General features: G+C 52.6%; 1 protein-coding gene across 1 annotated transcript in view; it reads left to right on the forward strand.

The window, feature by feature from the left end:
• The window catches only part of Fat2 (FAT atypical cadherin 2), a 49,457-nt gene that overhangs the window by 22,187 nt on the left and 10,632 nt on the right, over positions 1-16,638 (forward strand). The window contains exons 6-15 of the mRNA XM_048333894.1: positions 669-879; positions 2,080-2,219; positions 3,211-3,492; positions 4,150-4,360; positions 5,802-9,860; positions 10,588-10,784; positions 11,438-11,591; positions 14,352-14,585; positions 14,734-15,117; positions 16,160-16,374. Of these exons, the coding sequence (XP_048189851.1) occupies positions 669-879; positions 2,080-2,219; positions 3,211-3,492; positions 4,150-4,360; positions 5,802-9,860; positions 10,588-10,784; positions 11,438-11,591; positions 14,352-14,585; positions 14,734-15,117; positions 16,160-16,374 (6,087 nt within the window). The remainder of the gene's footprint in view (positions 1-668; positions 880-2,079; positions 2,220-3,210; positions 3,493-4,149; positions 4,361-5,801; positions 9,861-10,587; positions 10,785-11,437; positions 11,592-14,351; positions 14,586-14,733; positions 15,118-16,159; positions 16,375-16,638) is intronic.

A 16,638-nucleotide genomic window follows, 5' to 3' on the forward strand; every position in this document is an offset into this window, starting at 1 on the left:
TGGGGGGGGGGGGTCAGAGGGGCAGAATGGACTGGCAAGTTTCCTGTGAGAAGAGAGAGGCATAGAGACAGACGGCGGGCCGTACAGTGCGCGTGTCAGTCACCTTCCTGGGAGACTGGGAATCCTCATTCTCACCCGAGGATCAGAATCCTGTAATGAAGTAGGGAATCCACGCTCTCCTTCCAGATGAACATTGAGTGAAGGGGTGAGGTGGGGAGTTTGGGGATCAAGATGTGCCTAAGTGGGGCGCCAGTGGCTACTCAGGAGGCTGAGATCTGAGGATAGTGGTTCAGAGCCAGCCTAGGCAGGAAAGTCCCTGAGACTCTTTATCTCCAGTGAACCACCAGAAAACCGGAAGTGGCGCTGTGGCTCAAGTGGTAGAGCCCTATCTTTGAGCAATAATAATAATAATAAAGCTCAGGTCTAGTGCCCAGGCCCCAAGTTCAAGCCCCACAACCACCATTAACAACAGCAAAAAACTAGTGGCTTTGATTAGTGTGGTCAACCCAGCACGTTCTAGAGCTTAGGCACCCACAGTGCGTCCAGGACCTAGCCCTAGTGTCTGTGTCTGGTCAGTCCTCCCTCGTGTGTGTACTTGCTGAATGACGGAGCAGATGGGAACGCTAGCTCCAGCGGTGGCTCAAATACAGGTGCCCATCTCCTTTCAGATCAAGGCAACCGACCATGGGCAGCCGCCACTCTCAACCAGCGTCCGGCTACACATTGAGTGGGTTCCCCAGCCCCGGCCGTCACCTATACCCCTCGTCTTTGAGGAAGCCCAGTACAGCTTCACCGTCATGGAGACCGACCCTGTCAACCATATGCTAGGGGTGATCAGTGTAGAAGGCAGGCCCGGCCTCTTCTGGTTCAACATCTCAGGTGAGCCCCATTCTTCCCATCGGATAAACCAGCGTTGGTCCTCAGGGGATATCCTCTGATACCCCCTCTCATGCTCATGCCTTTTGCCCCCAAGGGGCATTTACCCTTTTTCTCAGGTAGGGGTTTTCAATAGCAGGGTTTGAACTCAAGGCTCTGCGCTGGAGTTGCTTGCTCACTCAGTTGGTAGTCTACTCCTCGAGCCCCGCCTCCAGCCCAGCTTTCTGCGGGTTGTTTTGGAGATGGGGTAGCTCATAGACTTTCCATCCTTGGGCTGGCTTTGAAGCTCAGTCCTTCAGATCTTATCCTGATTAGCAGCTAGGATTGCACCAGAGTGCCAGGGAACTGATTTATGCCAGCCATTGTGCCATTACGGATGTGATCTCAGGTGGACCACCTCCCCAATTTTCCTGGTGACTCCTGGTGTCAGAGCCGGGGAGTGTCCTAGTTACTTTAAATACCCAGGAGACCTAAGATGAATGGTCCTACAAGTCCCAGAGTCAATCTAGAACTAGTTGGTCAACTATGAATTTGAAATAAGTTTGTGGCCATGCTCAGTGTGCTAGTCCGTGTACTATGTTCTTCATTTTAGTTTCTTTCTTTTTGGCTCAAGAATGCTAAGCACGTGCTCTATCACTGAGCAGTACCACGAGCCCCATGCTCATTCCCATTCGTGCCATTCGTGTGTGTGTGTGTGTGTGTGTGTGTGTGTGTGTGTGTGTGTGTGTGTGTGTCTATCCTGGGGCTTGAACTCAGGGCCTGGGCACCGTCCCTGAGCTTCTTCTTGCTGAAGGCTCCTGCTCTACCACTTGAGCCACAGCTCCACTTCTGAGTTCTGGGGGTTTACTTGGAGATGAGAGTCTCACAGATTTTCCTGCCCAGGCTGGCTTTCAATCCCGATCCTCAGATCTCAGCCTCCTGAGTAGCTAGGATGACAGGCTTGAGCCGCCAGCACTCGACTTCGTTGTAGCTTTTAAAGATTTCCAAGGAGCTAAACTTCAGACTGCCACCCACCGGTCAGTTTCTAGAACAGTCTCAGGTTCCTCTGACTCAGGTTCTTCCTTGAGACTTGATCAGCCAAGGTCAGCCAAGGTGACCAGCTGTATCTCCAGCTCTCAATCTGGCAGCCACAGACCCATTCAAGCTGGGTGCCTGAGGCCTGTCATCAAGGTCATGTGATCTCCTCGGCCCCTCCTCCCCCAGATGGTGATGAGGACATGGACTTTGACATCGAGAAGACCACAGGCAGCATTGTCATCGCCAGGACTCTGGATGCCAGGAGAAGATCCAGCTACAACTTGACGGTGGAGGTGACCGATGGATTCCACACCATTGCCACTCAGGTGACGGGCCCCAGCCAGCAACCCCTGCCCGGAGAGGAGGGAGAGGGAGGGAGGGAGGGCTCCGTGGTTGGACGGGAGCCACGCAGGGCCTCCGGTGGGTGTGGCACGCCTCCAGGAGCGCTCAGATTAAAGTCCGCGTTCTGGCTCCAGTCTCGCTTTAATAACATTCCACGTCTGCAATCATGGGAGAATCTTCGCTCCGCTCTAGACTTTTTTTTAAACATGAGATTTGTCCAAATGAGCCGTTCTAATTAAACGTGGGATGCCATGGAGCTATTCTGGCCACAAAGAATGGTTGTCAGGGATGAGGGCTCCCCAGTTCTACTCTACAGAGAGAGAGAAAGGAAGGAAGGGAGGGAGGGAGGGAGGGAGGGAGGGAGGGAGGGAGGGAAGGAGGGAGGGAGGGAGGGAGGGAGGGAGGGAGGGAAGAAGGAAGGAAGGAAGGAAAAAAGGGACGAAGGAAGGAAGGCGGGAGGGAGGGAGGGAGGAAGGAAGGAAGGAAGGGAGGAGGGAGGGAAGGAAGGAAGGAAGGAAAGAAAGAAGGAAGGAAGGAAAGAAGAGGGAGGAAGGGAGGAGGGAAGGAGGAAGGAAGGAAGGAAGGAAGGAAGGAAGGAAGGAAGGAAGGAAGGAAGGAAGGAAGGAAGGTGGGAGGGAGGGAGGAAGGAAAGAAGGAAGGAAGGAAAGAAAGAAGGAAGGAAGGAAGGAAAGAAGGAGGGAGGGAGGGAGGGAGGGAGGGAGGGAGGGAGGGAGGGAGGAAAGGCCCATGAATGATTTCTTATTTGTTTTCGCAAGCCCCTGGTTTTGCTTGTGAAGTCATCTCTTTCACTCAGCCAGTTATTTGTTACACAGAGCAGTTCCTGGGGATCCCAGGCCCTGTGCCCAGGCCCTGGGGACGGGCCGGGGGGAGGGTAGAGACAGGTGCAGCACCCCTCCCCCCCAATGTGGTCGGCATGCCGCTCACTGCCCACCTCCTCGCGCGCCATCTTTCTAGGTCTACATCTTCATGATCGCCAATGTCAACCGCCACCGGCCTCAGTTCCTGGAGCCCCATTATGAGGTGCGGGCCCCTCAGGGCACCCGCGCTGGGGTGGAGCTCCTTCGAGTCCAGGCTACGGATGAAGACAAGGGCAAGGGCCTCATCTACACCCTCCAGGGCAGCCAAGACCCAGGAAGCGCCGGCCTCTTCCAGCTGGACCCCGGCAGTGGCGCCTTGGTGACGGTGGGAAAGCTGGACCCGGGCACCGGTCCCTCCCAGCACACGCTGACAGTGATGGTGAGCAAGGCTGGAAACGGGGTGCAGATGTATCTGCTTGCTGGGGTGTGGGGGGGGGGCGGGACTGTATGGAAGGGCCTTTTACCTGATGAGCCATCACACTCTGGGCAGTTATTTTCTGGCAGTCAGGAAGGTCTTTAGGACACAACATTTAAGGAGGAATCTGTCTCTGGATTCCCGTGCCTGTGTTTTTAAGTTGCCTTGGGGATGAGAGCCTCCTTAAATGTTGCACCAGACACCGACCTCATTCATCCCAGCAAGGAGCCCCCCCATACGGGTTCTCTGGCTGCAGATGAAACCCCCGAGGTTCATCTCACTTCCTGTCGAGCCTTAGATACACACATTGGAGTGTGTTAGACACACCCACCAGGATCCACACGTGAGTGTATCCCGAAGCCTCTGAGAGGCCTCAGGCAGGAATGATGGCAACCGTCTTCGCTTCATTTCATGGCGTGTTTCCCAAGTTCACAAGGCCAGATAGCGCTTTCCATTCCCGCGTCCTATGCGAAGGTCTCAAAGGACTAACTTCTCCCGAGGCCTAACCTGGAAGATGCGGGTTCTCTGCCTCTCCCTTTCTCCTTCTCTTGCATGGAGTTTATGAAGCCTGGCCTCCTCCCATCCATTTGAAGCTCATCCTGGTCTGCTTTGGGGCCGTAGGTTCGAGATCAAGAGATGCCCATTAAGAGGAACTTTGTGTGGGTGACGATTCACGTGGAAGACGGAAACCTCCACACGCCCAAGTTCACGCAGCCTCATTACGAGGCCAGGGTCCCCGATACGACAGCCCCTGGCGCAGAGCTGCTCCAGGTCCGGGCCGTGGATGCTGACCGGGGAGCCAATGCTGAGGTCCGTTACTCCTTCCTGAAAGGTGAGACGAACTAATCGATGATCACATTAATCAAGTACCAAACTCTCTAAGTGTAGGCCAAGGAAAGTTCTAGAACATCCTGGGACACTAGAATGACCTGAGCTAGTGTACTTCCAAACATGGAAATAGTAATAATAAATAAATAAGTCGAGGGTACGCTACCACCTGAGTCACACCTCCAGTCTGGCATTTTGCTAGTCAGTTGTAGATAGAGGCTCTTGGGCTTTTTCTCTTGTTTGTGGGAGAATTTACATACCACAAGATGTAAACCACTGAATGACCCTATATGTGAAAGATGCTTGTCAAGTCTGTGCAAGATTTGAAAATACGCAACTTCCTGTATGTACATTAGATGGGATGTGTAAGTTCTTTATTTTATTAGGTTGTATGCTATAGTTATTTTTTTAGGAGTAACTTTTACTTTCTGCTTAGGTCACATAATGACTTAGCATGTGTTTTATGGTTTTCCGCTTCACAAAAACAGAAGTATTACCTTTGCTAGAAAGTGGGTGCGAAGATTCAAAAAGAAAAATATGCCAAGCACTGGTGGCTCACACCTGTCATCCTAGCTACTCAGGAAGCTGATATCTGAGGATCATGGTTCAAAGCCAGCCAGGACAGGAAAGTCCATGAGACTCTGAACTACAATTAAACTGGCTTTTTTTTAGCCAGAAATGAAGCTGTAGCTCAAGAGGTTAGAGCTCTAGCCTTGAGGCAAAGAAGCTCAGAGACAGCACTCAGGCCCTGAGTTCAAGCCCCAGGTCCAGCGCGCACACACACACACACACACACACACACACACGCACGCACACACGCACGCGTGCATGCGTACACATACAAAATGTCTGTTAATACATTAATACATATAAATATTATACACATTCCAGCAGCTACTACTATTCTTGATAAGTGTCAATTTTAAGTAATTAATGTAACTAAAGTGACAATTCCCAGTTTCCAATGAATGATTAAGGGTAATTTGTAATGATGGTAATTCATAATTAGTGGCATTCAATAATAATTACCTTTAATAATACGGAACATTTCTAGATGCTTACTATGGAAAGAAAAAGAGGAACAGGGTTTGCTCTCCACCACCTAGAACACAATGTTTACTTATTGTATCTTCAAGAAATCAGAGTATTCTCCGGGCACCAGTGGCTCACACCTGTCATCCTAGCTACTCAGGAGGTTGAGATCTGAGGATCATGGTTCAAAGCCAGCCCAGGCAGGAAAGTCCGTGAGACTCTTATCTCCAATGAACCACCAGAAAACCAGAAGTGGAGCCGTGGCTCAAAGTGGTAGAGCTCTAGCTTTGAGCAAAAAAGAGCCCAGAGACAGCTCTTAGGCCCTAAGTTCAAGCCCATGGCCATCACCACCATCATCAAAATGTTGTCCCTTGAGAATGTGAGGACTTCATTGGTCTCATCTTCTCTTTCAGGCAACAGCGAGGATTTCTTCAACATCGATTCCCTCCTGGGTATCATCACGGCAGCCCAGAAACTCGATCAGACAAATCACGGCCGGTACACGTTGACCGTGAAGGCAGAAGATCAAGGGTCCCCACGGAGCCACGACCTGGCTACAGTGACCATTCACGTCTACCCCTCCGACAGCAGCGCCCCTGTCTTTTCACAACCTGAGTACTTCATCGAGATCCCCGAATCCATCCCTCGTGGTTCCCCGATCCTCCTCGTATCTGCCACCAGTCCCACGGAAGTCACCTATGCGTTAAGAGAAGGAAATAAGGACGGCGTGTTCTCCATGAACCCCTATTCTGGCCTCCTTTCCACCCAGAAGAACTTGGATCATGAGAAAATCTCATCTTACCACCTGAAAATCCGGGGCAGCAACATGGCGGGGGCCTTCACAGACGTCGTGGTCCTGGTGTACGTCATCGACGACAACGACAATGCGCCCGCGTTCATCAAGCCCACCTTCGTGGGCTCTATCAGTGAAGGGGCTCCCTTGCATAGCATGATCGTGGATGAGAACAACCAGCCTTTTGTCATCCGTGCCTCCGACTCCGACAAAGAAGCCAACTCCTTGGTGGTGTATCGGATCTTAGCACCGGAAGCCCTGAAGTTTTTCAACATTGACCCCAGTATGGGGACCCTCACCGTGGCGTCAGAGATGGATTATGAGACCGCACCCTCTTTCCAGTTCAACGTCTATGTCCACGACCAAGGAAATCCCATCTTATTTGCACCCAGGCCTGCCAAGGTCATCGTCAAGGTCAGAGATGTGAACGATTCTCCCCCCAGGTTCTCGGAACAGATCTACGAAGTGGTGCTCAGGGGACCCCCCCACTCAGGGATGGAGCTCCTTGTGGTTCGAGCCAGCGATGAGGACTCAGAAATCCACTACAGCATCAAAACCGGTAACGCAGATGAAGCTGTCACCCTGCACCCCCTGAGCGGCCGTCTCTCTGTGCTGAACCCCGCTCTCCTAGGGGCAGCTCGGAAACTCTCCATCCGGGCCTCTGATGGTCTGTATCAAGACACCGCACTGGTTAAAATTTCCTTGGCCCAGATCCATGACAAGACTTTACGCTTCGATCGGGAGGTGTACGGAGCAAGCGTGGACGAGAACAGGCAGGACCGGAAGGCACTGGTGATCCTCTATGTCCAGGATCATCATTTGAATGACACCCTGTCCTTCTTCCTCCTGAACGGCACGGACAGGTTTCGCATGGTCCAATCAGCAGGGGTGTTGCAAACGAGAGGCGTGGCTTTGGATCGAGAACAGCAGGACACTCACGTGTTGGCCGTGGAAGTGAGGGACAATCGCGTCCCTCCCAGGGTGGCTCAGGCATTGGTCAGGGTCTCTGTGGGGGATGTTAATGACAACCCTCCTGTGTTTCAGCATCTGCCCTATTACACAACCATCCAAGATGGCACCGAGCCTGGAGATGTCCTTTTTCAGGTATCCGCGACAGATGAAGACTTGGGAGCCAATGGGACCGTTAGGTTTGCCTTGGCCGAAGATTATACCTATTTCCGAATTGACCCCTATGTAGGAGACATTACCCTCAAGAAACCCTTTGATTACCAAGCTTTAAATAAGTATCGCCTCAAAGTGATCGCTCGGGATGGGGGGACCCCCTCCCTGCAGACAGAGGAAGAGGTGCTTGTGATCGTGAGAAATAAATCCAACCCCCTCTTTCAGAGTCCTTACTACAAAGTCAGAGTTCCTGAAAACATCACACTGTACACCCCGATCCTCCATACCCAAGCTCGGAGTCCCGAAGGCCTCCGGCTAATCTACAACATCGTAGAGGAAGAACCCCTGATGCTGTTCACCACCGACTTCAAGACCGGAGTCCTCACAGTGACGGGGCCTTTAGATTACGAGTCCCAGAGAAAGCACATGTTCACGGTCCGAGCCACGGACACGGCGCTGGGCTCCTTTTCGGAAGCGACGGTGGAAGTGTTGGTGGACGACGTGAATGACAACCCCCCCACGTTCCCCCAGTTGGTCTACACCACCTCGATTTCCGAGGGGCTCCCCGCGCAGACCCCTGTGATCCAACTTTTAGCTTCTGACCAAGACTCTGGGAAGAATCAAGATATTTCGTATCAGATCCTAGAAGATGGATTGGGGGGCTCCCAAGCTTTCCGGATCAACGGGAGCACCGGGGAGATGTTCACAGCTCAGGAATTGGACTACGAAGTCCAGCAATATTTTCACGTGAAGGTGAGAGCTGTGGATAGAGGTGACCCCCCTCTCACTGGTGAAACCCTGGTGATTGTGAATGTGTCGGATGTCAATGACAACCCCCCCGAGTTCCGACAGCCTCAGTACGAAGCCAACGTCAGCGAGCTAGCGACCTGCGGACACTTGGTTCTTAAAGTCCAGGCCCTCGATCCTGACCTGGGAGATACCTCCCGCCTAGAGTACCTGATTCTTTCCGGCAATCAGGACCGCCACTTTTCCATTAACAGGTCCTCAGGAGTCATTTCTATGTTCAACCTTTGCAAGAAACAATTGGACTCTTCATATCATTTGAGGGTAGGCGCTTCTGATGGGGTCTTCCGGACCACCGTCCCTGTGTATATAAACACCACGAATGCCAACAAGTTCAGCCCGGAGTTCCAGCAGCACATTTACGAGGCAGAATTGGCGGAGAACGCCAAAGTGGGGACCAAGGTGATCGAGCTGTTGGCGATCGACAAAGACAGTGGTCCCTACGGCACGGTCGATTATACGATCATCAATAAGCTAGCCGGGGAGAAGTTCGCCATCAACCCCCGAGGTCAGATCACCACGCTGCAGAAACTCGATCGGGAAAATTCCACCGAGAGAGTGGTCGCCATCAAGGTCATGGCGAGGGACGGAGGGGGGAAGGTGGCCTTTTGTACGGTGAAAATCATTGTCACTGATGAAAATGACAACGCCCCACAGTTCAAGGCCTCGGGGTACACCGTGTCCATCCCTTCCAATGTCAGCCGAGGCTCTCCGGTCATCCAGGTGTTGGCTTACGACGCCGACGAAGGCCGGAATGCAGACGTGACCTACTCCGTGGACTCCCCGGAAGTCCTGGCTGAGGAGATCGTCACCATCAACCCCAGCACTGGAGTGGTGAAGGTGAAAGAGAGCCTGGTGGGGTTGGAAAACAGGGCTGTCGACTTCCAGATCAAAGCCCAGGACGGTGGCCCCCCTCACTGGGAGTCGTTGGTGCCGATCCGACTTCAAGTCGTTCCTAACGAAGTGTCTTTGCCCAAATTCTCGGAGCCTCTGTATACTTTCTCTGCATCCGAAGACCTTCCAGAAGGGTCTGAAATTGGGTTTGTTAAGGCTGTGGCCGGACAGGATCCCATTATCTATAGTCTAGTGGAAGGCACCACACCTGAGAGCAACAAGGATGGGGTTTTCTCCTTGGACCAAGACACCGGGGTCCTAAAGGTGAGGAAAGCCATCGACCACGAGTCCACTAAATGGTACCAGATTGATCTGATGGCGCACTGCCCCCACGAGGACAAGGACTTGGTGTCTTTGGTCTCCGTCAACATCCAGGTGGAAGACGTCAACGACAACAAGCCTGTATTCGAGGCGGATCCCTATAAGGCTTTCCTCACTGAGAATATGCCCGCAGGAACCACGGTCATCCAAGTGACAGCCAATGACCAGGACACTGGCACTGATGGCCAGGTGAGTTACAGGCTTCTGGCTGAGTCTGGTAGCCAGATCCACGAGCTGTTTGCCATCGATAGTGGGAGTGGCTGGATCACCACGCTCCAGGAACTTGACTGCGAGGCCCAGCAGACCTATCGCTTTTATGTCGTAGCCTCTGACCATGGACGGACCGTCCAGTTATCTTCCCAGGCCCTGGTTGAGGTGTCCATCACCGATGAAAATGATAACGCGCCTCGATTTGCTTTAGAAGACTACAGAGGCTCGGTGGTGGAGAATAGTGAGCCGGGTGAGCTGGTCGCAACCTTGAAGACCTTGGATGCTGACATCTCAGAGCAGAACAGACAGGTCATCTGCTACATCACAGGTAAGGACCAGTGTCGTCGGGGATAGGAAAGAACAGGTTGCCCTGAGCCCTGTCTAGCCAGAAAAGCGCTAAGGCACATGGTGTAAAGTCCTGCCTCGGGAGCTTTCCAGCCAATCATTTACCATTCTAGATAATCAGTTCTTATTCTCCACTCAGGGAGGCTTGGAAGACCCACATGGGAAAAGCTCTTAGAAAGTACCTTGTAAGCCGGGCACTGGTGGCTCACGCCTGTCATCCTAGCAACTCAGGAGCCTGAGATACGGAGATCGTGATTCAAAGCCAGCCCAGACATTAAAGTCTACGAGACTCTTCTCTCTAATTAAGCACCAAGAAAGTGGCACTGTGGCTCAAGTGGTAGAGTGCTATCCTTGAGCAAAAGAGCTCAGGGACAGTGCCCAGGTCCTGAGTTCAAGTCCCAGGACCAGCACACATACACACACAAAAAAATGTAGGAACCTTCCTCCTGCTGATTATTTGGGGGCAGGACTTCTTCCAGTGAACATCTCACTGCAAGGGAAGGTACTTAAGTGGGGAGAGACTTCTTGTCCCCCCCACAAAAGGGACTTGGTGTCGAATTGTGGGTTCTTCGTTAAGGGGCGGGTGGAGTGTGTTTCTCAACAATCCTTTAACAAAAACGACGTGTTGGGCAGCCAGCAAGGTGCAAAGCCCAGTTTGGTTCCTGCGCCTCGGCTTCTGAGCTGTGCCTCCGTGTTCTTCTGTTTTGCAGAGGGAGATCCTCTGGGCCAGTTCAGCATCCATCAAGATGGCGACGAATGGAGAATCTCCTCCAAAGAAACCCTGGATCGCGAGCACACCGCCACGTACCTGCTCCGAATCACAGCGTCAGATGGAAAATTCCAGACTTCTGTCCCTGTGGAAGTCTTTGTCCTGGACATCAATGATAACAGCCCACAGTGCTCCCAGGTGAGGCTGATGAGGGATGGGCTGGAACGTGGAAGTGAGGAGGGGTGGGCAGGTAAGGGCAGGAGAAAGACAGATCCGTCTGTGAGGCTGGCTGTCACTAACCTGAGCTGTCCTGGCTTCTTCCTATTGGAGGCAGGAAACCATTCCTTGTGTGGTATTTTGTGTTGCTGTTGGTGGTGGTGGTGGTGGTGGAGGTCATGGGGCTTGAACTCGGGGCCTGAGCACTGTCCCTGAGGTCTTTTGCTCAAGGCTAGCGCTCTAGCACTGTGAGCTACAACGCCACTTCCGGTTTTCTGGTGCATCATTGGACATAAGAGTCTCATAGACTTTCCCGTCTGGGCTGGCTTTGAATCTTGATCCTCAGATCTCAGCTTCCTGAGTAGTTAGGATGACAGGCGTGAGCCACCAGCAACCCAGCCCACTTCTGGATTTTAATCTCCATCTTCTGATGTGTTTTCATCCTGTGCTACATGCCTGCCTTGCCCTCTCTCTTCTCCCTGCTTTTCTGTCTCTCTTTGTCTCTCTGTGTCTGTCCAGTTGTACTTCCTCACTCCTTTTGCTTCTGCCTCTCTATCGCTCTCCCTGTCTCTCTCTCCCCCTCTCTGGATCTGAGTACAGCTCCCTCAACCTCCCTCTTTCTCTTTCCATCCTAGCTTGTCTACACTGGCAAGGTCCCTGAGGATGTCTCTCCAGGACATTCCATTTTGAAAGTTTCGGCCACGGACGCGGACGCAGATGCCAACGCTCAGATCACATATTCTCTGCATGGCCCTGGGGCGAGCGAATTCAAGCTGGACGCTCACACAGGTGAGTCTCCTGAGCTGCAGAGGTAAAAAACCACAGGCTGATGTGTTAACTACTAAGTGTCCAGTACCGTGCTGCCAGAAAGAAGCAGGGGAATCCACAAACCCATCTGTCCATCCATCAGCAAACAGGCGTCCCTCAAACAGACATGGTGCCATGTGCCAAGCACTGGGCTAAATGCTGGTGGAGCAGGGTGGGGCGAATAAACACCAGATGGAGAATTCAAGATCTAGATCATAACCAAATGAGAAATTGGATTGCTGACTGGGTGGTGACCAATGTGCTGAGTTGGAAATGCAAGGTGCAACCATGCGCTGGTGGCTCATGCTTGTAAATCCTTGCTACTCAAGACACTGGTCCTGGTTCAAAACCAACCCTGGCAGGAAAGTTCATGAGACTCTGACCTTCAGTTGACCTGCACAGAGCTGGAAGGGGAGGAGCAATTGACTTAGGTTACAGAGTAGGGTTAAAGAAAATATCTCTGGAGGACTCAGTCAGGAACCGGGGGCCAAATGACACCTTTAAAACCACTGGAAGATTCAAGTCAGTGGCTGTCGCAATCAAGGGTGAAATCTCTATGCTGCAACAGGGGTAAAAGCTCCTAGGATTTGAACTCAGGCCCTTGTGCTTGCTAAGCAAGCACTCTACCACTTGAGCCACATCATAGTCCTGTGTGCGTGTGTGTGTGTGTGTGTGTGTGTTTGCGTGTGCACACGTGGGCACACCAATCCTGGGGCTTGAACTCAGGGCCTGGGCCCTGTCTTTGAGTTTATCTACTCAAGCCTAGCGCTCTACCATGTTGAGCCACAGCTCCATTTCTGGCTTTTGGGTAGCTCCTTGGCAATAAGAATTTCACAGGCTTTCCTGCCCAGGGCTTAGCTTTGAACTGCGATCCTCAGATCTCAGCCTCGTGAGTAGCTAGGATGACGAGCGTGAGCCACCAGTTCCTGGAAGTTCTTTTGCTTTTAGCTTGTTATTGTTTGTTTGTTTGTTTTTTCTCAATTAGGGCTCTCGCTAACTTTGTATAGGCTGTCTTAGACCATACCTATTTTAGTAGCCAGGACTACTTCCATGCTCAGTCCAAGAATCCTAGGACTTTGGTAAAGATCACACAGGCAATAACGGATGCTGAGGGTACCCAGTTCTCATCAGGGTTCAGCCGGTGTCATTGTTCTATATCCATTGCAACAGTGGTTTCTACTACCTAAAGACAGAATAGAGAGGAGGAAGCAGAGAGCCCCCGGGGGAGGGGGGAGGGGTGGTAAAGCCACAATTCCCTGGGAAAGGCTGGCTGAGCCCAGTGGAGAGATGGGGTAGCCAGTGGCGGCCTGCCCCCAAGGCAAGACGCCTGTCTTCTGATAACCGGGTAAAGCAAGGCCAACTCAGGTCACAAGGACCAGCTGCCAGCTCTTGGCTTGGATCCCTGGCTTAGATTCCTGAGCAGGGAGGTGGCCAGCAAGAGCCATGTCCCCAGGACTCTGGGCTGACGGGAGGCCTCTGTGCACTCGCTGACCGCCGCCCAGCCTGCTGGGTGACTCCGGTCATTGTATCTTTCTCTCTGCTGTGGTTTGTTCAGCTGCAGGAGCCTCTGTGTGGACTTGAAAGGAAAGCAAACTGGGTGGATTTTTGTTGTTGTTGTTTGCTCAGAGAATGGAAATAAACAGGCTCAGGGTAAGGAAGAGCCAGCAAAGCAGGTGTGTGTTATGCAGAACCGGGAAGGGTGCATCACAAACATTCCCCCCACTGATGCGGCTCTGCTTTTATTTCTGTGCCGGTACTGGGACTTGAACTCAGAGCTTCATGCTGTCTATTGGCTGTTTTGTTTTTCTTTCTCAAGGCAGGCACTCTACCACTTGAAACATGCCTTTACTTCCTGATTTTTTTTTTTTTGCTAGTTAATTGGAGATCATAAGAGTTCTCATGGGTTTGTTTGCGCAGGCCGGCTTCGAACCGTGATCCTCAGATCTCAACCTCCTGAGTAAGCCAGGATTAGAGGCGTGAGCCGCTAGCACCTAGCCAGACTGCTTTTCCCTATGTATCTTCCAACTTCTCGGTTACTGTTTCAAGAAAACATGATCCTCCTTTTGATCCTGCTTTTCTTTATGTATCTTGCAGATAGTGTCAAGGTCAGAACAGAAAGCTCTGTCACAGCTGGGTGTGGGTGGCTCATGCCTTGAATTCTGCCTACTCAAGAGGATGAGTTCTGAGGACTGTGGTTCAAAGCCAGCCCAAACTGGAAAGTCAGTGAGATTCATATTGAAAAAAAAAAAAAAAGGCAGAAGTAGAGCTGCCACTTGATTGGTACAGCCTTGAACAAAAGAAATTCAGAGCTAGCACACAGACCCCAAGTTCAGGCCCCAGAACTGCACAGCAAGAAACAAACCCACATTGTGTTTGCCCAGTGTTGGTAACTCACACTTGTCATCCTAGCTACTCAGGAGACTGCTGCTGAGCTCTGAGGATCCAGGTTCAAAGCCAGCCCAGGCAAGAAAGTCCCTGAGACTCTTATGTCCAATTAAACTCCAAAAAGCCACAAGTGGAGCTGCGGCTCAAGTGATAGAACACCGGCCTTGAGCCAAAAAAAAAAAAAATACTCAGGGTCAGCACCCAGGCCCTGAGTTCAAGCCCCATGACTGACCAATAAAAAGGAAAAAGAAAAATCTATGGCTATTTCCTATAGCTCTCTAGAGAGACCAGCTTGGGAAGGAGGAGAGGTTTGACACCTCCTACAGGAAGCTGAGCTGCCGTCGTTTCTCCACCTAGGGGTCCTGACCACCCTCACAGCCCTCGATCGCGAGCAGAAGGATGTGTACAGCCTTGTTGCCAAGGCAACAGATGGGGGCGGCCGTTCGTGCCAGGTGGACGTGATCCTGCGCGTGGAAGACGTCAATGACAATGCCCCTCGCTTCTTCCCCAGCCACTGCGCCGTGGCTGTCTTCGATAACACCACGGTGAGGACCCCCGTGGCTGTGGTCTTCGCCAGGGACCCTGACCAAGGTGAGTGAGAAAGGACAGCCCCCCTCTCCCGCCGCTTATATATATATAATTCTTCCCTTGGCCTTCCCTGGCTTGGCTGCAGTACCCACTCCCGGCCACCAGGGGCGCCATCGACAGGCCTCACGCCCTTGGGGGAATCTCTCTGCAGGTGCCAATGCCCAGGTGGTCTACTCCCTGACGGATTCTGCCGACGGCCAGTTCTCCATCGACGCCGCCACGGGCGTGATCCGGTTGGAGAAGCCCCTCCAAGCGAAACCGCAGGCGGCCTTGGAGCTCACCGTCCGCGCCTCAGACCTGGGCACCCCGGTCCCCATGTCCACGCTGGGCACGGTCACCATCTCCGTGGTGGGCCTGGAGGATTACCTGCCCGTGTTCCTGAGCCCCGAGCACAGCGTGCAGGTGCGGGAGGACGCCCCGACGGGCGCCGAGGTGCTGCAGCTGGCCGCCCTCACGCGCCCAGGGGTGGAGGACGCCACCTACCACATCCTGAGTGGGAATGAGCAGGGCAGGTTCCGCCTGGATGCCGGCACAGGTAAGAAGATGGCTGCTTCCTGATTCCAACGGGGGACCCGGTCATGGGGGAAGCTTTACTCGTTCCTCTTCAGTATCACGAAGAGAGAAGGAAATAAGAAACCATCTCCCGAGCCAGGCGCCAGTGGCTCACACCTGTCATCCCAGTCACTCTGGGAGGCTGAGATCTGAGGATCCAGGTTCAAAGCCAGCCCAGGCAGGAAAGTCCATGAGACTCTTATCTCCAATGAGCCACCAGAAAACCCCGAAGAGGAGCTGTGGCTCAGAGTAGTAGAGCACTAGCCTTGAGTGCAAAAGCTCAGGGACAGTCCCTGAATTCAAGCCCCAGTACTGGTGCATGCATGCACAAATGTGCACACACACACACACACACACACACACACTTGCAAGAAGTTAGTCAGGGAAACATGATGACTCTCAGGAACGATAAGGTAAATGGGAAGAGATGGAAAGGAGGGGACAAGAAAGAAGGCGATGAGGGCTGGGAATGTGGCTTAGTTGTAGAGTGCTTGCCTAGCATGCATGAAGACCTAGGTTCGACTCCTCAGCACCACATACACAGAAAAGGCCAGAAGTGGCGCTGTGGTTCAAGTGTAGAGCACTAGCTTTGAGCATTAGAAGCTCATGGACAGAAAAAGAAAGAGGGTGATGAGGAGAGGCAATAAAGGAGCCTCCTCTTTCCGGGACTTTGGAGCTGCTTCCGGTAGCCCACACCCCCCTGTCCTCTGCCCTTGTGATTCTTGTGACTTCTCTTATTCCTCTAACTCTTTTTATTTCCTGGTCCTGGGGCTTGAACTCAGGGCCTAGGCACTGTCCCAGAGCTCTTTTGCTCAAGGTTAGCACTCTACCACTTGAGCCACAGCGCCACTTCTACTTCCACCTCCTTCTTGCTATGTTGGTGGTTCATTGGAGTTAAGAGTCTCACGGACTTTCCTGCCTGAGCTGGCTTTGAACCATGATCCTCAGATCTCAGCCTCCTGAGTCACTAGGATGACCAGCGTTTGTCACCGGCACCCAGTTCCTCTTCACAACTCTTGTTCCAGGAATCCTCTATGTCAACCAGAGCCTGGACTTTGAGGCCAGCCCCAAGTACTTCCTGTCCATCGAGTGCAGCCGCCAGGGCTCTTCCTCCCTCAGTGACGTGGCCACCATTGTGGTCAACATCACAGACGTGAACGAGCACCATCCCAGATTCACCAGGGACCGCTACAGTGCCAGCGTGCCAGAGAACGCCTTCGTGGGCGACGTCATTCTCACAGTAAGGAACCCCAGCTTTGCTCTTTGTGGGTGTGGCTCCCTCTCCCCCCTTCCCACCTCCCCAGCCATCTAGGAAGATGGATGCATTTATCGAATCAGTACACTACAACAGGGAGCCGGTGGCTCACACCTGCAATCCTAGCTACTCAGGAGTCTAGAGATCTGAGGATGGAGGTTCAAAGCCAGCTCAGGCAGGAAAGTGTGTGACACTCATCTCCAATAAACTACTCAGGAAAAGCCGGAAGTGTTGCTGTGGCTCAAGTGG

This window comes from Perognathus longimembris, chromosome 25 (assembly GCF_023159225.1).
Source record: "Perognathus longimembris pacificus isolate PPM17 chromosome 25, ASM2315922v1, whole genome shotgun sequence".
Taxonomy (NCBI): Eukaryota; Metazoa; Chordata; class Mammalia; order Rodentia; family Heteromyidae; genus Perognathus; species Perognathus longimembris.